We start from the raw sequence: 27,955 nt of genomic DNA, 5'->3' as shown, positions 1-27,955 counted from the left end.
GCACTAAAGCCACTGGTAAACACACAACGTTCATCTTTCTTTCTTATATTAGTTGAGTAATTGGTTGGCTAATGAACATCTGGGCAACAGCAGGAATCCTGATATGTATGCCTAGTGATTTTTAAAATAAATTTTCTGCTGGTTATTTTTTTTTTCTACGAGCTACGCAGAGCACACCAATTAAACAGTAAACTAACTGTTGCCATATCCATGTTCACCTTCTACACTATAATTTCAGATATCAAAGTTTAATGTTTGATAATTCATCATTTCAATCATGCACAACCCAAAAAGAATGAGACCTTGCTTTTTATCAACATGAGTGGCTTGAAGACAGAAAATTAATTATTTGCCCCTGAGGTACCGAAACTGTTGAACAGGTCTTGCCTTATCTTCAGTAGATGTGTACAGTGTACATACACTGTTACGAGAATTGGTAAATAGATGTTGAAAAATGATAATTATTTTGTTGTGCAAAATTAGTAAAATTTGACCACTGAAAAATCAAGATTATATGCTGTCCAATAGTTCTGCCAGTCAACGAATTGAGAGGTAAGTATAGCATGTAGTGGCAATACAGGAAAGAAAGCATTCATGAGTATGATGCCTCTTAACAGCTGGCTACACATCACACTTACATTTGTGTTAATCTTTTCTTCTTCTTTTTTTTTCATGTAACACTCAACAGGCAGTTGAGGCAGGTTCAGTTTCAAATTCCCCTTGCGGAACAATCTTCTTACAAAAGAACACTGGTTGAGTGCGTTTCATGCACTTCTACAGATCACGGGAGAAACATTTTCGGCACTTTTAATTTTCTTCTGAAAGCTGCTTCCAAATCAATTCATCAGAGAAGTGGAGAAGACTAATTCTTCATAATGTGTAGAGATTGATTAAACATCAAGATAAGGCAGGTCTTACGTTTTGAATGTGTTACAGCAAAGTAGATATGATTATCATAATTTCAACTAAGCAAAGATTTTGAAAAGTTCCCAAGTATTTGCCTAAATGATATACAATGAACCCATCTCCCCCCCCCAAAAAAAAAAAAAAAGTGGGGGAGAGAACACAGATAAAACACAAGTCTCAACAAATAAGCCCAAGAAAATTGATAACTTCTGAGAAAAAAAAAAGAACAACAACACACTGATGTAATGCTTTTTAAATTGAACACTTGTAGGCATGTCATCTCATAGTTGACATGCCATCGATCACAAGGAAATTCCACACACTTCCGCCAACTACTGACGCAAGAATGCATAATGAGCCCGAAATGTGTTCCAAACTAGCTTAAATCAATCAGTACCTCGAAGCAATAACAGACCTCCGGTTGTTCACTTATTTCTCTACAGCTCTTTTGAAGTTGATGAATTGAGGATAGAGTGAAGTGCTGATAAAATCCCAAAAACAAACAAAGAGTGTAAAAGAAAACAATTATTTGAAGTCAAAGAGTGTGTAATTGATATATAGATCTCCATATATTTTCATATTTGGAAAGCAGGGAACAAAGATGAACTAAAAAGAAAGAAAAAAAAACACCCAAGACTTGTAGAGGATCATATAAACTAATTGCTATTTCATGCAAAGAAATAGATCTGTGCGCTCATCCATCTGTGTGTGTCTTTGGAAAGACAGTACCGGGTATTGCATGTTTGTGGTATAGGGAAGGGTGAGCGAGTGCGTTTTCTACGCTAATTTTCTATCTGTTAATACTCAATAGCTTTACACCACATCTTTGCAATGTGTAACATTCATATCTTCTCCTCTGAGGTGGCAAAACGTGGGCACAACTGCAACATTTCTGGACACAATTTAGTACAATTCGGCAATGGCTTCTGACTGGGTTGCAGTTTTCACACAGAGGAAAATGATCTGAATGTTTCAAATCACTTTATCACACATTAAACATAGAGCAGTTCTCTGATTTTGATATTTTTGAAGTAGGGCCTATAGATCTTGATTTTCTTTTCCCTACACAGGTTAGAAGTCTACAAAACATTATCCAGGGTCTTCTCCTAGAAAAAAAAAAAAAAAAAAACTCTTTGCAGCTAAGAACATTTACAGTATAAATATTACCAATGGGAACCTTGCTAGTCTTGAACAACATTTGAAGGGCATTCTAGAATCTCAATGAGAACAGGTTTAACATCTGAATAAAAGGATTATAACCACATTAAATTTGAGAATATTTGGCTACAATATCGTCGTGACATAAAATTTCCTCTCGTATCTTTAAATTGCGGGCCACGGAACATGCTTAACAATCTGACACTTTTAAGAAATACTTCATTACACTTTCATTTCACTTCATTACTTCACTATGGGGGACCGAGAGAGCACGTAGTGGAGAGCTTACGACCAGTAACGATATCCATTTCACAGGGAATACATTTGCCACATTAATCTCTTTCTTTTCCGTCAACCCCCCCCCCCCCCCCCCCATCAGCCCTCATTAATCATTCCACATTCCCGGAAGGAAGTGATGAACACGCCACCACAAGACACATGCCGTACTCTTGCCAAACTGCTTCTAAAAACATCCTTGTTGTTACACTCCGTCCAGCCTATGGACGCGAGCCCCAGCATGTACCATTATTCCGTCAGGCCTCGTCCATTCTGAAATTGTTCGTTTTGCACTCCTCTTCCGCATCTCTTAAGGAGTACCTTTCAATGTGTAAAGTGCATGTATGTAATTTGACAGGGGGGAGGAAGGTTGATGAATATTATTTTCGTGGGCAATTAAGCATTCATTACATCACAGTGCAGACACCCCAGCAAGGTCGTTGCTCTCAAGTGCCTGCCCTCCACCATACTTTCTGCAATTATTTTACCCTTTATGAGCCGTAATTAGATATTGTAGGCTTGCATACTTTAATAGTACCTGCAACATAACTCAAGTCATAATTTAAGCAGCTCTGCATTCTTGTCACAAAGTATCACATTACAGCAGCTTTAAGACTAAGAATTCTGTAATTGTCTCTGCCAGTGACAAGGACGACTCTACAGCTCTCAAAGAAAACAAGAAAATTTTTCAAGGAATAATTGTCAATTCTCATTGTGTTTCACCCTTTTGGAGCTTGAAATGCAGACTCCAATATTCTCAAATACCAAATGACATCTTTAGATAACAGTTGATGGAACTCAGGTCAGCATACATAATTTGGTTAAATCCACATGGGGATATTTTCTTTTCTCATGTAGCAAAATTTCAGGAAACTGTAAGGACCCTTTGGAGCACAACTAATTCTGATGCCCCTTGGCAGTTTTGAAAACTATCCACATTCATTTTTCAAACCTTGATTTGCCTCAGAGCAATGTATATCTATCTAAACAATGAAAACACAAATCATAACTGTATTATACATGAGATCTATAGTTTTTTTTTTTGGTTGTATTTCTTGGGTTTTTTTTTCTTTCTTTCTCTTTGTTTTCCAGCTTCAGCAAGTTGCAATGCAGGTATAATTTCTATCCACTGAGTGACAAAATTCAATCATTCTTCAATTCATGAAAGAATCAATTTGTTCTCGGCGAACCTGAACCACCTGTATGTTTGTATACTGAATGAGGCATGAGACCTGAGAACAGACTTCCAGAGTTACACAAGATGGCACATCCTCAATGGTATCAAAAGAAAAACCAGATAGAATGTAGCATACAGTAAATAACCATACAAAGTTTCATGACCTCCTGTACTGTAGGAGTATACTTCCTTTCCATCGGCTTAAGTACACATTACATGGCTCCTACAGAGAGTCATCTTTACTCTCTTTGTAAATTTTATTTGATGTAAAAAACACTAGGACACATCATGCAGTTGTTGGAATATCACACATATTAGGCAGGGGAATTATTCACAAATTTATCTTACACACAAATCACTTACAAACTCCACACTTGCTGCTACTAAAACCAAGGTACAGCCTCAAGTTTTAACAGGTTACAGAGCGGCATGACGGCAGGCAAGTTGTTTCGATCAAAGACTGCCACAGTACAGTTTTAGTAATTGTTACACTCTACTTACGGCATTTATCACACAAATTAGATAAACCACACAGATGTTAGTACATGTACTTAAATGAATAAAAAAAAAAAACACAGCACAACAGGAAATGGACACACACTAAAAAAAAAAAAAAAAAAATCAACGAAACTAGTCTATGAGGGTGAATGTTTAAGTTTACAGGGTTTGAAATGTGGTACACTTATATCAATTTCATCCACTGAACTAATCTTCCTGATATAGGGTAAACTGGGTGATCTTTTTCATGTAAAGAAATGCTGTCTATGAAACTAAACAAGAGATTTTTTTTTAAACAATATTCTTGATGGATTTGCTCTTGTACTTCAGGGATTTTTCCTTTTTTTAAAAGCCCCGCATCCCCTAGTACCATGCAGTAGATATTGTTCAGTATCAGCATATGATGCAAAATATCGAAAGCTCTATCATGTCACAGACAAAGAATTGGGGAACAAATTATTCCATATTCTCCCATCTAGTTCTTACAGGTACATTACTCATATTTTTTCATTGTGTGGAAAAGAAAGAGTTCTAATCTATTCAATGACTGCAATACATAGAGATCAAGTACTGACTTATTTGCATTTACTCCAAAAAGAAGGAAGTTTCAGCTTTGAAGGATACATCAATAGATCACTCTTCCAACAAGGGCTACTACACCTCTGTATCTTTACCTCATTATCTTTACGCCATCTCTGATTTTTACTTTGTCCAAGAGTAAAATGTCCTTCAAAACACTTTCACACAACGTTACTCTATTTCTATTATTCTATTTTTCCTCAAATATATAAAAACCAACAGATATCATTCTGAATTAAAAAAAAAAAAAGTACTACTCTGAGCAATGCAGCAGTAGCTCTATCACATAATGTTCCTTATTGGTCTCATCATAACAAATATAAATTATTCATATACTTTTGATCAGGATCAAACTTGGTAGTATCTAATTGCTCTCTTATTTATAATCTTAATGATGAAAGAATAATAAGTTGCATGTTCTCAATCCACCAGAGTTTCTGCATTGGTAGCTCAAGACACAAAATTTGCACAATATTCAATTGTCTAGCAGTAATCCTGAATGGAGATGTTCCAGAAGATGCCTGGTTCAATTTCTCTGTGCTTTTTAACATTTTTATGTACATGTTTGGATAGATACATGTAACCTATCATAGACAAACTTTACACCTGACTGAGATATGATTTGTCTTTTCTTCCTACCTTTGCCACATTTCAAATTCCTTCTGATTACTTTTGATAATTCTCGACATGAACAGACTGCTCCCCATTCTATGGGATATAGTATCCAAGTATGGTATATTATGTTATATTGTATGGGGTATGATATAAGGCAACAAAAGAATTACACGACACAATTCTCGCTCTATAAACAAAACAAAAGAAATCAAAACTTGTCTTCTATCTACGAATACTGGGATTTGAGGGGCCATCAGATAAAAACGGGGCATTGTCTAAGGATTTTCTATGGGAATGAAGCTGGAATACTGGCAGATATGACCATAAGTAATGGATGAATAGACAAATTACTGACGGAGAAATGCATGAATGGGTGAATGGATGGATGGATGGACAGATAGATGAATGGATGGGATGAATGAATGGATGAAGGGGCGGATGGACTGGTTAATGGTGAACCACTGAAGTGGGGGGGGGGGGCAGGGATCGGGGAATCACACAGGAGAGAAACGCGGGGTTAATTACACTTCACTCGATGATCCTTTTTTTTTTGAAGTTGTTATTTTCTTTTTTGCTGTTGCTGATTTGGTCAAATCAATCACTTACTCATTTAGTTGCAGAATGTAAATGACGAATGATCCCAAGCTTACTATGAACACCACGATCACCTAGGGGGTTAAGGCAGGAGGTGAGTGGGGAAATGAGTGAAAAGAGGGTCAGTAGTAAACATAAAGTTCTCTCTACATGGGCACATTTTGCTTTGTTTTTGCTTTTGTTTTGTTAGTTTTTTTGCTTTTTTTGCTTTTTTTTTTGGGGGGGGGGCGATTTTCCCCCTTATATTTATGATATATCTGACAAGTATCATGGGACAAATAAATAAAAAAGATAGCGACTGTTTTTATTTGATAAGGAGCGATGCAAATCCTATAGTTTCAAAAAAAAAAATTGATTGGTAGTCATTATCATATTGATAAAGAGTGATACATCACTGCTTAAGTTTTTGAATAACATCAATAAACAATGTTTCATTTATAGAGAGTAACGTATCAATTTAGAGTTTTTCAGTAGGGAAGGCACTGTAAAGTTTATAATTATTCTCTTTTACAGTCCAGAGAATCTGCATTTGATATGCTTTGCTTTTTTAAGCTTGGAAAAAATTGTTTCATTGACGAATGATTCAATAGTATAATTTGCGGACATTCATATGAATGAAATACCCTTATCAGGCCCTTGCATACCTTTGAATGGATAAAATGCAATGGACACGTTCATGTACATGTATGTATGAATCAATCAATAATGGAAGACTGAAACTTTCTTTCCCTCTCTCTCTCTCTCTCTCTCTCTCTCTCCAGACATTTTAAAAATGGAAAGCTACAAGCTGCTCAAAAGTCCATGAAATGGATCAAACAATGTAAAACATACGGTGCTCTGCTTCCTGTGAAATGAATCATGACAAATATTTCAAACATTTGACTGATATGATGACATAAATAGTGTGAGCTTTTTGACAGAGGAAAAAAAAATCACAGTATGGTTATTGAACCCAATATTTAAACACAGAAAGAATGACACAGCATTTGAGACTGATATTCTCATGTACTCATCTCATACCGATACTATCGTACATGAATAAGTATACAAGTCAAAGCTGGTACATTCTTGTATTTTTATATTGATGAATGCAAATTAAAGTCAACCATCCCCCCCCCCCCCCCATACACACACATCAAAAAATAACAAAACAGAAAGTTCATGGTATCTATTGTTATGAAACAGTTCTGGGAAGTACCGGATGTGACCTTACAGTACATTTTTCGGCCTAGTAAACTGGAACTGACCCTACAGGTGTTGTCCACATTAGCAGCCTCGTGCAGTGAGTGCAGACCATTTGTAAACTGCACAATCGGTGGCAGCGTGTTCCACGCTGAATATGAGTACCGAGGTGTCACCTAAATATTCACAACTGCAGTAAAGAAATATTCTGGTTCAATGACTTTTCCCTGAATACATAAAAGCAGGGTGGAAATGCGGTCAAAGGGTTTGTCTTGCTCACACACTGGAAATATAATCTCAGTAACTCTAATAACGGGAGGCAATTGTCAAAAGTCTCCCAACATTAGGCACAGCGCGCAAAAGAAAGATGAAATATAACAGCTGATTATCTATGTCGTGCAGTCCTGAATACTGTATACGCTGTTATTTTCGCGTACCGATATTTTCGCGAATGACAAGGTCATAGACATTTTTGCGAATCGATGCCAACACTTACGTTAATGCTCTATTAACACAGCGCATGGAGCCATTTTCACGTGTTGCTAAATTTGCAATCCAACTGTGATTCGTGAAATTTGTGAAAATTAAACCCTCACGAAAATAACAGCTTATACAGTACACGGTAGCACTCAAACAAGTATTGTTTACCGTAAATATTCATACACTTGTAACATTTCTAATGAAATAGCATATGACACCATACAAGTATCAAGTTGAACATTTAAGTAGTGAACATAAAAGAAAATGAGAAGATTAGTTGATTCATAATTTTCAGTTCAAGACCATGCAAGTGCAAGTTCTCAGTAAACACAACGTAAAAGGGCACTTGAACATCTGTAAAATGAATGCCCAATGTTTCATAATTCTTGAAGTGCGTACTTTCAGTGTCCTCCACCAATACTACTCTAGATATAGATTTTATAATACTGCCACCTTTTGATAACAAATGAACGATAAAAAATGTGATTACAGCTTGACAATATGTCAGTGTAAACGTACACAGATATGAATACGACCGACAAGCTACATATTTGAAGAAAAGAAAATGCGAGGGCAGAGCATTGATGACCCACCAATGAACTTGTGAATTCATATCAAAAGCAAGGTGAGTACTGCCATGGTTAAATGTGGCCGAAGCAAGCAGGCCTAAATGCAATTATTTAGCATCATGCAATGCACAACTACAGGCCGGACAGTGGCAAGTGAAGGTATTTGGTGTCCAATGCGGGGTATATATGAAAGAAACTATGGTTTTTAGACAACAGAGCAAACTTGTTTGCTATGAGGTAAAATTTTCATACTTTGGAAATAAATTTATCCAATGGAGGAAGACCCCTAAGAAGACAAGTGTAAAGTTTCTACAGTCACTAACTCTGCTGTCTTGGCAGAAACCATAGTCTCTTTGTGCAAAAGCAAGATGATTTATAACCAATGCATGACAATGCTGAACAAGGATAGTCGGGTAATACTTACTTGGTGGTGTCTAAAATATAGCAGATTAGGGAACCCATACTAAGCACAAAATGAATCACAACCTAGATTTGGCAGGAAGGAATGGGACAAAAAGAAAGCGGGGTGGTAAATCACGACATACAAACCATCTATACACATCATGCATCAATTACAAAATACATATAATGTATATTTATGTCACAGTCAATTCTGATTTTTGTTTGTGAGTACTTGTATATATGCACAGATTATAATTGTTATGAAATTACTTTACTGATGCTTAGTAGAAAAAAATAAGGTGCAACGATCTGCTTTATAACTGCTTTCAGTATTGCAGAACACAATATCAGCAGACTTTGTTACAGCACACTGCAATATGGCAATTGTTAAATGCATTTATCAGGTGTCAATAATACCACAGTCTATAAACTCAGCGTGACATGGGTAAAAGTCAGCATTACAGGCTTCAATTCAAACATCGGCTTTCTGCAATATAGCAAATTCTACATGCTTTGCTACATATCGGCATCCCTTCATTTATACTTTCATTTGACATGTTACAAATAATGCATACATCTTTGATAATGAATTTAGGATCAGTAACTCCATTATATTGCTCTAATGGATTAATGATCTTTATTCTTTTTTGCTAGAGGAGGGCATTCTTAAAATGATTAGTAGAATCTTTAAATACAGCACTGTATGCAAAACACATTCAATGAAGTAACATCACCAAAAAGAAAAAAAAATAAACAATATCAGTGAGTAGTATAAATTACAGTATCTTCACTGACATTTAAGCTTTGAAACTTTCTCAGTTTACGCAGTTCATTTCCAAAGTTCTTCAATACAAAATTGAATCGAACAGGATTGATTCTTGTTTGTCTAGTAGGCTATGTGTCATTCAGACAGTGTATAACCTTCAGATACTCCATCTTCAAAGCAGACGTCACAGCATTACAGAAAATATCTTTCCCATTTCCCCAAACGGGGAGGGGGGTAGACAATATTGGTTCATTTTGCTTGTCAAACAGTGAGTTTCGGTTGCCCCAAGTACACAGGTAAAGTGAATTTGTAGTGCCTTGGTTCTCTTGTCAAATACAACATACAATCAAATAATTATGAACTTTGGTTTAAAAAAGTTGATTGGGATGAAAACTTTGGGCTACTGCTACACTGTTACCTTTTCATACAAATCCACATAAATTGGTACGGTAAATAAATTGCATATAAAATTTATTTAACAAAATCTGTTTTTATATAAATTGCTCACCAAAATATCTCATGTGTATCAGCCCTACAATAACAAATACATAATATTTATAAATAAGGGTAAAGCAACACGGAAGTACAGTTCAGTATGCATTGTTTAACAAAGCGCGAAAGAAATCCAAACAAACAAAACAAGTAACACAGGATACAGACCAATAGTCATCAAGTTGAGATGTCATCAACAGGTTTCAGACTTTTTACTTATTGTTTGTGTTTAAACAGTGGGGATTAGGCCTATATGTAGTTTTGCCTACACATAATTTCCACTAACATCACAAAATACATTGAACGTATTACACATGTGTATACATGTATTATATGTACAGTAGCAATAAATAAGACTGTGACACTATTATTAAAATAGTTAACTCAAAGCATGCTTTACAGAATACAAGTTACTGTACACTTTGTGCCACGACAAAAATAAACAGCAGGGAGGGATTTGGGGTCAAACATACAGATATTACACAAATGCGGTTTACTTCATAACCACATTGGGAGGGATATAAAAATAAAGAGGACCGGCTGATTGATTGCTTGATAAATGACATACAAACTGTAGCTCAAGGACAAAACACTGGCCTATTTAGCTGATGAAATGATTCTATGGGAAAGGCAGGATAGGGTCTTCACATGGGGAAGTACATGGTGTATTTTTAACTTAGGACAAGTTCACCTTCATATACATGTGGATTGAATGAATGCAGCAATATCAGTAGAACACAGTTTGAGGAAAATCAGACAATCTGTACTAAAGTTGCGATTTTTTAAAAAGTTTCTGCGCAGTCAATGCTGGATGACAAGACTAAGTTACTGCAGTTTACAATATCACATGTGTACAATCATATAAAGAAAATATAAACAGCATGCCACAAAATTTCATATTTTGAAAAAAGTACACATTTCCTCGACTTGTTACTGATGTACATTATTGGTAATAACTAATATTATTCCTTCTGCCTTCTGAAAGATGCAGTTCAAGTATTCTTTTATCATACAAGGAAAGTAAAAATACACAGTATGCTGAATCATCTTCATGTTTTCTTTATATCGTTGAACGCATGTGACATCACAAATTTCTCATCCAGCAGTGGTGGTACTGAAACTTCAAAAATTCATATCAAGAAACAGATTGTCCGACTTTCCTCACACTTTCAGTGTGTTCTACAAATATTGCTGCATTCTCTCAAACTTTATGTGCAGTAAATTTGTCCTTTAAAGGGGAAGGCTAGTAACTGATCAGTGGGAATCAATGGAAATGCTGGGAGATGATTGTTCCAATCCTTATGGGATTCATTCAAGAGTTCATTGTATATCTATTGTTGTGTGAAAATGATTTGCTTCAGAACGGTCTCATATTCAAGTAATGTGCAGATTAATGCACCGTCACTGACCAGGGACGCTGACCTGGAAGCATTAAACTGCACATTACTTGACTATGAGACCATTCTGAAGCAAATCATTTTCACACAACAATAGATATATAATGTACTCTTGAATGAATCCCATAAGGATTGGAACAATCATCTTCCAGCATTTCCACTGATTCCCACTGATCAGTTACTAGCCTTCCCCTTTAAACATGACTGCATGTGGGCAACATGAAATTTTATACATGTAATAAAAATACCCAAAATATGCATAAGATTCCTGAACATCGGAAAACACTCATCCCTAAAACAGATATCCCAGTGCATTGTTAATTATCACACCTACTATGTAGATTATAAATGATCTAGGTGACAATATACACCCTAATATGAGGTAAACATGTTCAAAATATCTGCATATTAAACATACATTGTATGTACACTACATTGTATGTAACATCTTAATAATTCTATTACTATCATTAAAACATGTCAAACTGTTCACTTCATAAACTTGCTGTTCATCTTTCTATTGTACATGCATCCATTTACTTCTTTTTCACTCATAAATCATCAAATCCAATGAATATAATACAAAGTGCAATGGATATAAAACTCTGTTATACAAAATGCTGAAATGATTCAAAAGCATGTACAGTAACCTCATATTACAAGAAACTACAACACAAGACAGCCATTAATGTTCTCTATCTTAAAAATGCACAACGTAGTTCACTTTGTACTACAAAATATGACATGTTTTCCAATTAAGAAAAAAAAAATATTTGCATACAAGCAAATATGCTAAACTCAGAATTTGCAAAAATTTTAGATAAATGAAATGTAAGTGACCTTTTCATCTGATTGTCTATACATGAGCTACCAATTACACACTCAGAGCTTGTTACTTCTGTGCTCCAAACAAATTTATTTCTCCATATGTCATTTCAATACAATATGCAATAAAAGTGTTGTATACAAAATACTCTGTATACACAATGGCTGTGCTTAAGCCTGTGTGGCACTCGCACGCATAAAAACGTACACACTACTCGTACTTTACATAAAAGGGCAATTGCTTCACCATGCTTCTAATTTACAATGCATAAACTCAGTAGTACTCACAAAAGCATGCTATAAACTTACACATTGTACTGTAGATGAGTTTTAAAACTGATTACCGTAATTACTCAGTCTGCTCTGTGTAATATGCAGGAGCAGTATACACGGAGCTATTGTCATTGGGCAATGCATTACAGACTCTACATTCAATTCTGGCCAAATAGGCTACAATGTATTGTCACCTGTAACAAGTAAGTACAAAAGCTGTTCTGGCCTTAACCCTTCCCCTCCGAGATTCAGAAATATCCATATAAGTTACATTCAATATCCATCAGCTTCCCACAAGCCATGGCTTAAGCATGAATGCTAACAAGTGCTGTTGTGTAAAATTACACACTTTCAACAGAAATGATCATCAAGTATTGCGGTAAACTTCAATCTCATTTCACACAACACACACATGCATACAATATAAATGAAAATGTAGAGATTGGTTGGTCGCATCATCATCTGTGGCAATGGACACTACAACTGTGCAGAGAGTGGGGAGACGGGGTCAGATGTAATGTATACCCCAAGCCTAAGACCAGCTCAAATGGTCCAATGCTAATCTACTGTTTTTTATTTGTTTTGTTTTGTTTTTTCTGCTGGGTAGGATGCCATTTCAACATCCTTTTCCTATCTCAACTGCCCCTAGGTCATATCAATTTCAGCACTAAAATTCATCTTACAATGCATTTCTCGCATGACGCATTAACAGCAGAGACTACCTGCTTAAAAACCCAGAAGCAGCTAGAATACCAACAACTTCACAGCTTATAAAAGCACAGTGTACAAAGAGGCCTACATGTTGGGCCTGAATTGCAACTGTGTATAAATTGCAGTCAGCATACAACATACACACATTGGTATACAAACAAATAAACAAACAAACAAACTGACAAACACACACACACACACACACACAGAGTTTGCACACCTAAAACAAAAGAAGTATTGCATAACAGTTTTACAAGGTGCTGGTTAGGGCTGCCAACATGTCCTTATCAAAATCAGGGCACATCTGAAGAGCAATCAGGAAGATATTTGTGTATTACAGTGTATTCTATATGCAACTCAATGGGCTTGGCCAAAGTTATAACCGAAGCTAAAAATGTGAAGACAGATTTGGGCGTTCCCCAATCCCCCATCCCTTCCTATAAAGAAAAACTGTTCCAGTAACCTGTGGCCTGAAAGCACTTTCAATGTGGCATGCAATGGAACAAAATAATCTTGTCGTCATTTTGAGATTTTCTTCTGTCACCTCTTCAATCGGTTATCTACACTGTACCATCTAACACAAGAGGATGAGAAATGAAGGGAGAAAGAATCAGTTTTAACTGGTAATGTCATTATTCTGAAAATGCTTCGCCGACCACTCTGAACTGGGTTTTGTTTTTGTTTTTTTCATAATATGACTGTTCCTCTTTTTGCCAAGCACACTCGCACACAACACCTCTCCCAACTTTAATACCCTGACTTGGGTGGTACTATACAGAGAGCATTTATAAAGAAAGCAAATGGGAGATAGAAGATGCCAAGGGGTCTAATCACTGCCGCAGCCAAATCGCAAAGAGGATTTCATCGTTGTATTCCTCAATTCCGCTCAAGGATTTGTGGATTTATCCTTTCAAAGTCGCAGCATCCAAAGGACAATGGTCAGATCTGCAAGGCTCTGAAGTTGGTAGAGCTACACACAAACACATTTGAGGCACTGTCCTCCAAGTCCTACATGCCTTTCTTTTTATTCTGACAAACATATTTTTTACAAAAACAAAATCTTCACACCAATTCATGATAATTTGTCCCACATATCAGTGTACCACAAATGCAATTAGTGACTTTGTCACCCTGTCTGCTTCAGCTCTACCATTACAGAGAATTTTACCTGTAGCTACCCAAACATGACAAGGGAGACTGTTCAAATGTATAAATTTGTCAGCCCTCATATGATACAGCAGTGATGGGAACTTATATTGTAAAGCAGAATTAAACACCAGAACTCACTATTGTATAGACTACATTTTTACATTCCTTGTATATAAATTATCTAGATAAAGCCCTATTGACAGGGCATTCAGATGCAAAAAATTTATACTAGAACGGTATAGCTATACCAAAACGGTATAGCTATACGATGAATTTATACGTCTGAACGCTGACTAACGAAACGATGTATAACGAACCGACATATAGCGAAACGACCGTCAGAGCATCGTTTCGAACTAGAACTCGATAACGATTCAGCATTCCATCGTGTGCATTGTGCGTCTGAACGTATGGCGACCATAGAACGGTATAACTGGGCGGGGCTTAATGGGAGCGAGCACGAAAGGTGACCTTGTACCTGTCACTCATGACCATACAAACTTTTGTAACAACATGCGCAGTGAGAAACTGCACATCTATACGTTTTTCCGGAATGGTCGAAATTAGCGTCTGAACGGTCTATCGGCTAGACGATGATTCTTTATACATCATTTCTTTATCGAGTTTTGGTATAAACTGGCTTGCGTCTGAAAAGGGGGTGAGTCTTGTAAAACCAACTAAATGTGGCTTGAATTAATGATTCATGACATTATTATGTCAAAACAAACCATTCAAGGTCTTTCACCACAAGTCACTTTTTTCTGTCAAAAGACAAAGAAAAGATACTTCAAGCATTGAATAGAATGAGGAAATCAAAGGGAACTGTTTACTTGTTTATGAGCTGTGTAACTGCATAAAAACACAGATTTTACTATCAACAGAGAGGGTATAATACAGTGGGCCTAGAGGACCCATGCAATACAAATGCATACTTCACTTGAACCGATTTATGCAACCCTGAACATCATTTATTAGTATGTGGCCAAAAGCATTTCAAATATGTGTTACATATCAAATGATAATCTATCTCATTTTTTCTGCAGTTTATCTGGATAGGCACACGAAAGACCTTCCAAACCATTATTCTGTCAAAGGCATTACCTGTAAATCACTGGTGAAGTAAATACAACTGTAGAGCATTACTACAAAGACATTGTAATGCATCTTCCCCTAGACTGAGCATAACTTGCATGTTTCGATGTTTGATTATACATGATTAACAACAGACATTGCAAGTTATGCTCCCGCTAGGGGAAGGCACATTCCAATGTCTTTTAGTAGTCACATTTTTTCAGTGATTGACAGATGATGTCATTGATAGAATCTTGATTTGGCAGGGGTTTTTTGTGGGTGTATCCAGTATAAAAGAGTAAAAAAATTGTTACTATCATAAAGCATATGGCGCATATAGAAATATTCTACTGGCCACACATGTAAGTGATGATCAAGGTATTTGCATTGCATATAGTTAATTTAATCTCCTCAAGAAACTTTAGAAGTTAAACAATTTGCATTTTATACTAACAGCTAAAGTGAATTAAAAAAAAAGAAGAAGAAGAAGAAGAAGAAGAAGAAGATATTACACACTTTTCCGTGTGTAGAATAATGTCTGGGTGTCTTCTCCTACAGAGGTCCATGCCGGTATGTGTAGAAGTGTGGTTTTTTTTTTTTTCTTTGTTTCGAGGATTTTTGTGGGGCTCACATAACTTGTTTCTTGATTTTCATGGTCACTTACATGTATATGCATGAATAAACAGCATTTGTATGTGATACATCCATGGTGCATGTGTGTGTGTGTGTGTATAAAGTGTTTTTAATACCAAGTTTATTCTGAGAAATGATGAAATTCCAAGGGGCAAAAAGAAAAAAGGAAAAAAAAAAAAAAGAACCTGCTGCTGCTGGAGCTGCTTTTATTCCTATCAAGGATGGTTTCACCATATCAGGAAGATAATGAGAACGGATATTTTCAAATATAGAGAAAAGGTTACGTGATTATAGAAGCACTGGAAGAGCAATCTCCTCTCCAGCATCATAGCCACAGACCGGCATCATATCAGATGATGACGACGAGGTCTCCGCTTTTCCTCTTCTTCTCTTTTTTTTTTTTTTTTTTTCTCCTTGTCTGGTTTCTGTACAGGGGAATCCTCTGGTTTTGATGTTGTTTTTGGTACATTTGTTGTTGTTGTTGCTGTTGTTGTTGTTGCTGCACGCAATAACTTTACCAAGTCGGGGACTAGCTGATTTTGCTATGATACGCATTTCCCATAGATACCTGCCTGATTCTACTCGGTGCTAGTCTTCAACAGGTTAAAACATTCGTGTTTTATATTGTGTAAATAATTGAGCATCCCCATGACTACTGCCATTATTAAATACTTTAAAAAGAAATATATTTGGTGGGGTCTTTTCATTGCAATACTGGGGAACTTGTTATCAGGAGAATACTCTGGCAAGATCCACATAAAACACTTACACAGAATGTCTTATTAATTAGGGAATAGTGTTGTTTTAGTTTTCAGTACACTTATTTCAAACAACACTCTTCTCTAATGACACAAATTTCCTGAATTGGGTTTCACTTTAGCTTGATTGGCAACAAATGAGCCTTAATAAGCTTGTGTGCATGGCATGATATGGGGTAAGGGGGGGGGGGGGGGTATACATAGTGTGTACATAGTGGGATTCAATTAGCTAACTACCTGTATGATAATTTATGGGAAACACGTATCTTGACCCAGTGCTCGCTGAAGGTCTACTGGTCTCCCTGTGGGGTGAATTCTGGTGTGACCATGGCTTTGGTGGACTCAGTGATGTTTGGTTGGCCACTACTGCTATCATTCCTACACCATCACTATAATACTGTATACGCCGAATATTTCACAAGGTGTTTATTAAAGCTTAAAAGTTAAGACGGCCACTTTGACTGCGTTACTGCAAAACTGCACCATCACACAAGAACCCAATCAAGTTAATGTGTAGAATGTGTGGACTCGCTGCATGACTTAAAGTCACTATTTACCATTTGCAGATCAACAAAACAGCTTCAGTGCTTCAAAATAGTTCTAAAATGTGACTTCAGGAAAGAAATCACCAACGAAAAATGTTAATCAGTATAATCGATGTTAAGTAATGACATTGATACAAAATATGAACAATAGTTTTATTAAAATAATTTCTAGAATAAAGCATCCATAGTTATGGTTTATTAAGAAAATTAATGATATATCCTTATGTATATTTGTGGCTTTATTGCAAAATGTTTATGTGGTAGGATGTTTTGTGATACAACTGAACTAAACATGTGCATCAAATGTGATAATGCAAGCTTTTTTAAATCACTGCTTCCAATGGCAAACAGTGGCTTTAGGCAACAACATCACATGCATTCAGTACCACGCATATTTATGCTGGTGATTTGCCAGTGTAAACACCATCAACTCACAGTTCCCAATGCTACACACTGGATGAATTTCTGAGAAATTAATCATCTGATACATTATAACAATGTATCAGATGATCAATCTATATCATAATGCTATGGACTGGCCATTTTCCTTCTTAGTTTTTTTTTTTTCGGGGGGGGGGGGGGAGGAGTAGGGGAGAAGACACCGGTATTGTATTACTCGCAAGGCCAATTACATAAATTTCATATACATCAGGTCAAAGATATTAAGTAATCTTGTGCTAATTGGAAGAGTCAATGGAAATTACAGAAAATGTAAGGAATTGCCTCATCTTTGGTGTATGGAGATATTGATGAGTGTTCTTCGCTCTTGTGGTATATCTGAGGTTTTCAAACAAAGTGTGGTGGGTGGGTGGCCAGTTAAGAAGAGCCAGCACTACTTTTTATGAAAGTACTGTGTAAACCCATTTGGTTGCATGTAGGCAGTTATTCCACTGAATGGCTGTATTCTGTCATGACAAAACAACAGGCTTTGACATTATGCAGCAGCAAAGCTATGTATCTATGCAGATGAAGAATTTGGGCAGCACAAACCGTCAGAGGTTTAAAAAAAAAAAAAACTAAATAAATTCTAAGACTGACTGCCCATGTCTTAACATGATATGTAAAGAAACAATGAAAGGCTTAGAGCATGGAGGCTTAGGAGTATTCAGCCAGGTTGATAAATTTGCCTCTTCCAAGGGGGCCCAACCTCGCTTCTATCAGTTCCTTTCTCTCACATTACACAGGGCCTGGAATTAGCTGGCTTGCTGCGGGCGCAGGCCGCGTGCCATCTACCTACATTAGGAATCAGTTGGAACTCCACGCGGCTCCAATTGATCTCTTGCCTGGGTGCAGTATTACGCTGTGTTCCACCGTGCTACGTGAGCTGCATTCAATAAGGTCAGAAGCGACATGTCCGCTAAATTGCACTTTCTGTTTCATCCCCTTTTCCCCTCTCCCTCTTGTTTGGAATGCCCCATGCATCTACTGCATCTTATTATCTTTGTACCACCTTTTGCAGAGCGAAATTTTTATGTACGTATATTATCAACAAACATTAATAGTCACCAATCTTACTGGGGGGGGGGGGGGGCTGCATATGTGTGACTGCTTCATTGACAAATCTGATCTCATGATAAGTTTCCTCTATCCAACCAAATATCAAAACATGCTTTCAGATACACTGTATCTCCTTTCATGTGTAACAAAAGGAAACTGAACTTGGCGGCAAGTTGTTTTGTCATTTCCTCCCCCCCCCCCCCCCCAACTTTTCTCTGTGCTTGCTCGAAGCTGTGCTGGGCATTTAAAGGTAGGGAATCCCATTTGCATGCCTTAAATGAAGAGTTGTATAAATACAGTGGTATGTTGAAGATAGTATCATTTTAGAAACTCCCATACGGCCATTTTTACAATCAGTGGTGTAAAACACGGTTTCGGCACTAATTGGTGTATAACTTTCTCATACACTGACAGATATGCATTATTTTTTCTCATAAACTTACCACCCACAGTGTCTACCTTGGGTACCTTAATGAACTTTCCTCTCTTTTTCTTTCAGATGTGGCATGCACTTACATGCTTGAAATCCAACACTTCTGGTGTATGCACTCTAACATGGTTTTTTTGTCAGACCTAGCATATTAAATTGTTTATTCCTTTTCATTATTTTTGTTGTTGTGGTGATAGACAGGTATCCAAACTTAAGAACTATTATGTTTACCAGGTTCTGCTTTGTCTTCTTTAAAGACTGAAATTGTCCAAACTTTATGTTTCGGAGGTGACATTTTCCGTTAACAATTAACCCCTCTTTTGAGTTAGCTCTTGCTCACAATTATAAAATTCAACTTTGCTAATTTCCATCAAAACAGAATAGTAATCAATCTGACTTAACTTCGATCCAAAGATTATTTGATTCAAATAGCTTATCATTTTTTGGTGAGTGTTTATAAATTCATGCAACTTTTCCGTTAACTTTTCTGTCACCTCCGAGACAACAGATTTATGTATTTGATTTTTTTATTCTTGACATCAGTTATACATTACATTTACAAAAATGTAACATATCCCCTCACATTATCTCTGAAGGAAGGTAGTAGAAATATAGCCGCCTGTTTTCATTTCGGAGCAATTTACAATTTTCCGTTAACACTTGTCACCTCCGAAACAATCGTCACCTCCGAAACAACAAGCGTATTATATTTGATAATTTCTCGAAGACAAAGCAATTTTGTTTGATTCTGTCCAATTGACAGGAATCTCTTTTGGATGAAAATAGTAATATGGCAACAGGAAGTGAGAATTTTCTAGAGATTAATAAAAGATCTAATAAAAACTAAGAATTACTGTTTCGGAGGTGACAAAACACTGTTAACAAGAGTTTTTGCTCATTTCTATTGAAGAGAAACCATATCATGTACACCAATGGTTTCATTTATTTTAGTAACATAAGTCTCAAAGTGGAGAAATCAACTAACACACTCTCACTCTTATTTTTATTACTATACTGTACGTTTTAGGGCAAATTTACATTTTTTCACTTTTTTAACAAAGAGAATGCACAAAATACACCCATCTGTTGTATATATAATATTGTAATCAAGATCAATTCTCCTGCTTTAATTAAGTAAACATATAGATGCTTTCACCTTAGAAGCTTGATTTCCGATTTAAGCAATTTAGTTGTGAAGATTTACCAAGCGCAGCTTTCCATGTAGGTTGCTTTTTCTTGTGTTTCGGAGGTGACATTGTTTGTTAACACCATATTGTTATGTGATAGTGAAAGGCAAGACTTCAGTTCCTTTTCACTATCTATTAACATTTTCAAATACATTTAATATCTACAAAATCATCACAATAGAAGTGACTTTTGTATACCTAGCTCACCAGAATTCCCTTGATACCAAAGTGATACATGTGGCAGTTCATGCATGCCCTAGTCCACAATCTTAAAAAAATCATAAAATAATCAAACTCCACAAAAAGTCCACATGCCTATAGCTGGTGCACAACTTGTTCTTGAATTCTTAGTTGTTGTTTTTCCATGTACAACGTGGTAATCATAAACAAAATTATGTGATTTTTTTTTTTCAATTTATGACAATAATTATTACATTTTCCAAGTTGAACCAACTGTTTATGACATTGTATTTTTTTAAGATTATTGAAGTTATCTGACAACGAAAGTGAACAGAGGAACAAGTCCCCAGGACTGGAAAGGGAAAGATCCAAAAACAAGATTTGTAGTTCTATCTCAATATAATTTTGATGACGTGTTTACCTTGTTTTGTTATTATGTTTTATCTTAGAATTTGGCTTTAAGTACTGGAATTTCAAGGAAAAGAAGATGGTTTCTTGAAGGACAAGTCCACCTTCATATATACATGTGGATTGAGTGAATGCAACAACATTAGTAGAACACATCATTGAAAGTTTGGGAAATTGGACAATCCATTCAAAAGTTATGGTTTTTTTTTAAATATCTATGCAATCACTGCTGGATGAGACGACTACGACAATATATGATGTCACATGCATACAACGATATAAAGAAAATATAAGTGAATTTCACAAAACTTTACTTCTTGAAAAAAGTGCACATTTCTTCAACTTGCTACTGGTGTATGTTAGGGCAATATTATTCACCCTGCCTTCCAAAAGAGAGAAGTCAAGTGTTCTCTTGTTATGCAAGAAAAGTGAAAATATGTTGAATTTTCTTGATACTTTCTCTATATCCTTGTACATGTGTGACACCACAAGCTATAGAAGTCTTCTCATTCAGCTTTGACTGAGCAGAAACTTCAAAAATTCATAACTCTGGAACGGATTGCCTTATTTTCCTTAAACTCTCACTGATGTGTTTTACTAATATTGCTGTATTTACTCAACCCTCGTGTCTATTGAGGTGAACTTGTCCTTTTTTGGTCCCTTATAGAGTTATTTGAGACCAGTTTGTGTCCGGGACCTTCTGTGAAGTTGATGGGTAAAATTACTGAACTAAAAAAAAAAAATCCCCATAAGTTCACACAAAAGCATTATGCTGCTCTCTTCAGCTGGGAAACACAAACTGTTGTCTTAACCAAACTGTAAAAACTTGCTAAAGATTAGTATGAATTACAATCCAAAACAAAATATGAGCTGGTATCCACTATCATGAAAGAGAATAACTAAACAAAATAACAAGTAAGAACTGAAAGAAAGAGCTTATATTTGAAAATTAAAGCCATGAGGAAAGGCATGAATGTTCACAATTGTATTAGTTAACACCTGAGAAGTTGGGTTGTCTCTGTGTTGTGTCACCTCCAAAACAATAAAATGATTTTTTCTTATCTTATACTTTTTACTCTCAAAAGTGACTAATATATGATTTGCTGGTAATTTTCAAGCAATTCAGAAAGATACATAAAATATATTTTAGTAATGCCAACAGTTTAAATGAATCTGGTATATAGAAAATTTATCTCAGATGAACCAAACACCTTTCACCAGTATTATAACATTTGTATGGTGGCTATCAAGAATGATGAAGAATTCATGAACATCCTTGAGTTAATCTATTTATAATACTATGTGCAAACAAAAACATAATACAAGTCAAATAAGAATTTTTGCTTTTGGCATTCATAACATGTCCCCACCAAAAAATTACAATGTTACCCTCCGCAACGACAACTTTAAAGATAGTTAATCAATCTAAAATACAATTTGAGGGATTGAAACTATAACTCATTGCCCACACCTTACAGAAAACCCCATTCAATTTACTTCAGAGACAAATGAGGATTTTTGTAGAGCATGTCAGGAATCCATTCCCTCCAAGTTCTGTATATTGTGTTTACACATTAATATGCAGTTCCAAGAGCATCCAAGTGCTAAACTTGGAAGAATCAGACTCCTGACACCCTTTATAACAATCCACATTTCTTTGAGACCACTTAACCAAATTGACTGGGGCTTTCTGCAAAATAGAGCTAAGATGTTATAATTAAAGACCCCAAAGTAGATTTTAGCTGATTTAATCATATTGGGTGCTATCAATGCAAAAGTCTAATTGTATTTTTTTTTTCCTTTGGGGGGGGGGGGGGGGACATACTATATGAATACTTGAACACAATGTTAACATTGAATGTCACCTCCGAAACAAAGTTATTCTTCCCTGGTGTTGTGGAAAAAAATGTTCTGAGAGCAAAGAAACATTACTAAAATGATCTTACACACTCATTTCAATTTAAGGTAGAAAATGGAATGCCATGTTTCTTCAGATTACAATATCTAGCTTTAAATATGTCCGTCATATTCTTACTGTAAATGAATATTTCAACACAATGTTAACATTGAATGTCACCTCCGAAACGAAGTGATTCTTCCCTGGTGTTGTGGAATAAAATGTTCTGAGAGCAAAGAAACATTACTAAAATGATCTCACACCCTCATCTCAATTTAAGGTAGAAAATGGAATGCCACGTTTCTTCAGATTGCAATATTTAGCTTACAACCTTCGTCCAAATGGAAGGCAAACTACTGGTGCCCATGCTAATTAATGAAGTGTAAAAAAAACACTTGTTCTGTGTGGTTTATCTGCTTGAAACAGGAGTTAATTTCTTGTTCTCGAGTTATAATTATTAAAAACATTGATAAAAAGAAGAAGTTTTGTGTTATTGTCACTTATTCTCAAAAAAACTGAGTGTTAATATTAATGTCACCTCCGAAACATTCTATTATGTTAACTGTCACCTCCGAAACATCCATGTGTGAAAAATCCAAGATTTAAAGAAATGATTGGAATTTCATTTGACCTACATAGGAAGGTAGCCCTTCTTAAAGACTTGTTATAGTATAGAGTTTGACCTGGCTTGCCCTCCATTAAATAGTTAAAATCTTAAAAATTGCATGTCAATTGGTATTTTTACCAAAAATTTATAAATCTCATGTATTTTTTTTTAATTCACTTTATATTCAACCCCCAAATAGTTTTGATTCACAAACTATATATTGTTGTTAACCATATAAACTTTGCATGGTGAAGTTTGACTACAGAGTTTTGTCATTATGGTGCAATTCATGAAAACAAAATTTTGCTTAAATTTACTCCAGGTGCCAGGGTTTTCCTTAAATTACACCAATAACTCTTCAGCTTTAAGGTCTGAAATGTTATTTTTTCAAAAATTTGAATACTTTCCAACAGGAATCAAACAGAATAATGAAAAAATATTTTGTTTGAAATTTTGACCCTCTGAGTACAAAAGTTACACCACTGATCGTAAAAAAGGCCATACAGTATTGAAAGTGGAAGGTAACATTTAGTACATTTTTTGACCGTTAGATTTTGAATTGAATTTTTTTTCGGGGCTCACCGTAAATTCCAGTACATTACTAGGCTACCTTTGCAGACCCATGCACTGCATGTGTGTCCATCATGTATATTTTGTGAAGAAAGTTCATCAAAACTTACAAACATTTCTATATATACATTCTTGCCACACACTCTATATGTTATTACATCAGCTCGTATACTTTTAGATTTGTGTTTATAGATTAAAAAAAATACAGAAGACTGCAACAAAAAGGCTTAAGTATGGCTGACACACAGAACTACTGAGTAGTTGAGTTTTGTGCATTATTCAAATTGTAGATAACTGTTGACTTCCAAATTTCTCAGCAGTGGCCTAAACAAGTCCCCTTAGGTTCATATTTAATGTTTTGCTGCATTTTGGGAGGTCTGTAAAAGGTATCCCCTACCTTTAAGGGTGCCACATACACTTGAGTGAAGCAAGGCTAGATTATGGGCACTCCGCGTTCAGTCGTATGTGAACTGTATGCAGCAACGTGCCACAATGTTTGTTCTGATGATCTATTGCATGTTTGCCATCCTCATCTGGCCATAAACTTGAATAGCATTTCTGTCTGTGCAAACAATTAAAAGGCCCCCCTGTGCTCAACGCTCACTGCGTTCCTTTCTCAGCTCAGGTTATTAACCCTCAACGGACCCCCATTTCCAACTGCTATAACACCATAGTGTACAGTTTGTACAAGTAGACTACTGATGGCACTGGCAGAGTTAACTGTTGCCCTGCCCTCCTTTGCATAAATCAGTCATGCACCAAAAAAAAAAAAAATAAAAAAAAAAAAATGTTCCAACTTTGAGCTTGCATTCATGTTTTAAATAGGACAGCATGAATTTGGGAGCACATATTCATAATAGTGTACCATACAGCAGAGTATGTAAACAGTACTACAGCAGTGTATTATCACGCAACTTTGACACCAAAACACTATGAATTTCAATCATTAGAACATTATCAGAATTATCTGTAATAACTGTATAAAAAAAAAAAAAAATTATCAATAATTTCTGAATGTCAACAAAGACCAGGCAATGAAATAAAAATCAAACAATTACATGAAACTGCAATACAGTTGACTGTGTACATAGCTATCTGGGCAAACCATGCTTGACCTTTCATTCATTCTGACATGTACGATCGTATACATATTGTACCCTCCCCCCCCCCCCCAAAAAAAAAAACAACAACAACAACAACAACAACAACAACAATGCTTTAAAATGGAGAGGGTGGGGAAAGAGATAATGTTCCCAACTACCATCATAATTGGCAGTCGTGAATCCCATCTCTCATACCAAAATCAAGCATTTTTCTCTACACAGAAACAAACGCAGCTCCCTTGAACAAACCACTTGCTGCACACTGCACTATTGTTCAAAATACATAATATGTATAACAAGACTGGTCTCTCTGTCAGCCCTTAATTTAAATAATATAGTACAATGTTAAGAGGTTCAATGTGCTCTGCAGTATGCATGCATTGTGTATATAGTCTTGATACACGATGTCTTGTAAATTGAACAGTTTTTCGTAATGTCTTTGCAATGGTACATTTGTACCAAAAAAAAGAAGAAATGTACCCCTCCCTCCCCCCCCCCCCAAAAAAAAAATATATATATATAGGAGTAAGAATGTAAAAGTATGCAATCTTTGCTTATTACTATACCCACATGTGTGTTTGTTTGGATTTGATGAATTTATTCTTCTCTATGTCAGCCAGCATTATGTGTAAATCCCAGTACACATTCCTGGGCAGCTTTCACACAGTGTACACCCACCTGATTACTAAATTTGACGTTGATCTTGTTTTGAATCTATGCCAGGGAAATATCGCTGACCTTTTTGCGACTTCTAATCTGAAATTCTGATTTAACTACCCAGGGTGTCAGCAACATGTGAAGACTGTTTCAATGTCAGGGTAGTACACAGCACGCTGACAAATTATGCAGGTACAGTGGCATTTATATACTGTACATACATTAAGTAGTATACTCCTGGTATCATTATCAATAATGATAAATAACCCCACCATTTCTACTGTGCTAACCTGTGTTTCATCACTTGCTTCATTTTGATTTTAATGTCCAATGCATGCAGGGATTGCATTCCTTTCCACAATGGCTAGAAGAATTCCAGCAATATTAAGAGCCTATCAAATATACCACTGAATGACAAGTCACTTCCTAACATTAAAAAAGAATAAATTATATAAAATAAAACATACATCACAGTATCGGGGGTATATTATTTACAATATAAAGAAAATTCCTCCATATTATATTCCTAATTATTGTATCAATGACACAAATTTATTCCACCTGTTAAGATGACTGATTACATGTAGGACTCAAATTAATAATTGAATAGTTTGTGATATGACTGTACTACGTTTTACATATACTCGCAAGGAGGAGAAAAAAAAAAACACACACCTAACTTCAAACTCATCTCCACTCCACTCAGACGGAAATCAACAGCATGATAAAAATGGCACTGTGGGGTAATCACTCACTAAGTCTACAAGTTGAGATATCACACGACACAGATTGTAACAAAGTCAATCTATCAATCTCCTATTCCCATACAAATACACTGAACTTTCCAGAAGAGCCGAGGAACCCTTGTACGTCATCTGCTGTCAATGGCAACGAGAACCACGCACATCTACACTGTAGCTTTGATAACATTTTACAGATCACTCACATTTATATCACCTCTTTCTCTACCATCCGTCAATTTCAAAAATATTTTACACCACTACGGTGCACTGTGGTTACTTTCAAAACAAAATGTGTACAGTTTTCAGAATCTATCAGTATGCATCTTTGTGGTCACCATACACAGCAAAAGAATAAAACAGCATATTTCTAATTAATCCTTTAAAAAATGCTGATAGGACTCTGTAAATAAGTAAATTTCAATCGCAGAATTGAATTTTCAAAATGTATTTCTACTTCAGAAGAAAAAGCTACACAGCATATGTACTCAAAGCATTTTGGTTTTCTTTTTCATTGATTTGTAGACTCATGTGGCAAAAAAAGAAAGCATATTAGATAATATATTGGATAATACAGAAAAAAGTGAGGGAGTGCATTTTACGTGTATGTTGTATAGGATTAGTAAGCATTTCAAAAATAGTGTGAAAGCATTCTTGCATTGTACAAAAACAAACAATCAGGATATCACTACAAATTTGTGTGTGGAATGCAATACCTCCTTCACTTCCTTACTTGCACTCGTAGCCCAGTAGGCTGGTACAATTTGTAAGAGTTCAGCTTGTTTCGGAACAGTTGTTGTAAACTTCAAATATCATGTTGCGAGAAAGCATACTGGACAATAAAGAAAAAAAAAAAAAAAATCAGGGAAGTGCATGTTACATTGCTACTTTCCATAAATAGTGTGAAAGAATTCTTGCACTGAACAAAAACAAACAGGATATCACTGAAAATTTGTCTGTGGCATGCAATACCTCCTTCACTTCCTTACTTGCACTGATAGCAAAAGCTCTGACATAAAGCAAAACAATGTTTCAGCCTGTAGGCTGGTAAGAGTTCAGCTTGTTTTGGAACAGTAGTTGGCATAGATTTACGTTAAATTTTTTATTTATAAATTTATTTACGTTACATTTCTGTGCAGTTTGTATTCTGGTGTTCACAAGTCAAGAAAATCATTATTGCAAGAGGGTCATCCATTCATGGTATTTCATCCTCCAGTTTGTGATGATAAAGAACACAGTCATCTACAGCAGAAGTAGCAATTCCATCAATGGGAATGCAAGCTACAAACATAACAGTTTAACCTCCCCACTTCAAAATTACTAACTAGAGTTAGCCCGACCAAGGAGCAATAGCTCCTTGGCCCGACCAGACCCCGTGCGCTAAGCTAGCACGGGGTCTGACGGTGTGTGATACACATATCGCCGGAACCCCATACACATATCTACTAAACCCCTCGAACACGGCCACACAACAACAAAACTATTGAAAATTTCTACATTCTTTTCACAAATTTTACGAATCACTCACGTGAATTGAGATACTTGGACTATGAGCATGGTATTTCAGTCCATAGTGAGCCCTCACGCAACATACACTGAGCAAAAAGTCCAATCTTAACCCGG

General features: G+C 35.9%; 1 protein-coding gene across 1 annotated transcript in view; it reads right to left on the bottom strand.

Annotated features, from left to right (window-relative positions):
• The window catches only part of LOC140228858 (calcium-activated potassium channel subunit alpha-1-like), a 214,813-nt gene that overhangs the window by 180,782 nt on the left and 6,076 nt on the right, over positions 1–27,955 (bottom strand). Inside the window, exon 2 of the mRNA XM_072309128.1 lies at positions 5,816–5,877. Coding sequence (XP_072165229.1) covers positions 5,816–5,877 — 62 coding nt within the window. The remainder of the gene's footprint in view (positions 1–5,815; positions 5,878–27,955) is intronic.

Source organism: Diadema setosum, chromosome 5, assembly GCF_964275005.1.
Source record: "Diadema setosum chromosome 5, eeDiaSeto1, whole genome shotgun sequence".
Taxonomy (NCBI): Eukaryota; Metazoa; Echinodermata; class Echinoidea; order Diadematoida; family Diadematidae; genus Diadema; species Diadema setosum.
Note: the sequence above shows the minus strand (reverse complement) of the source record. Positions and strands in the feature narration are given on the sequence as shown.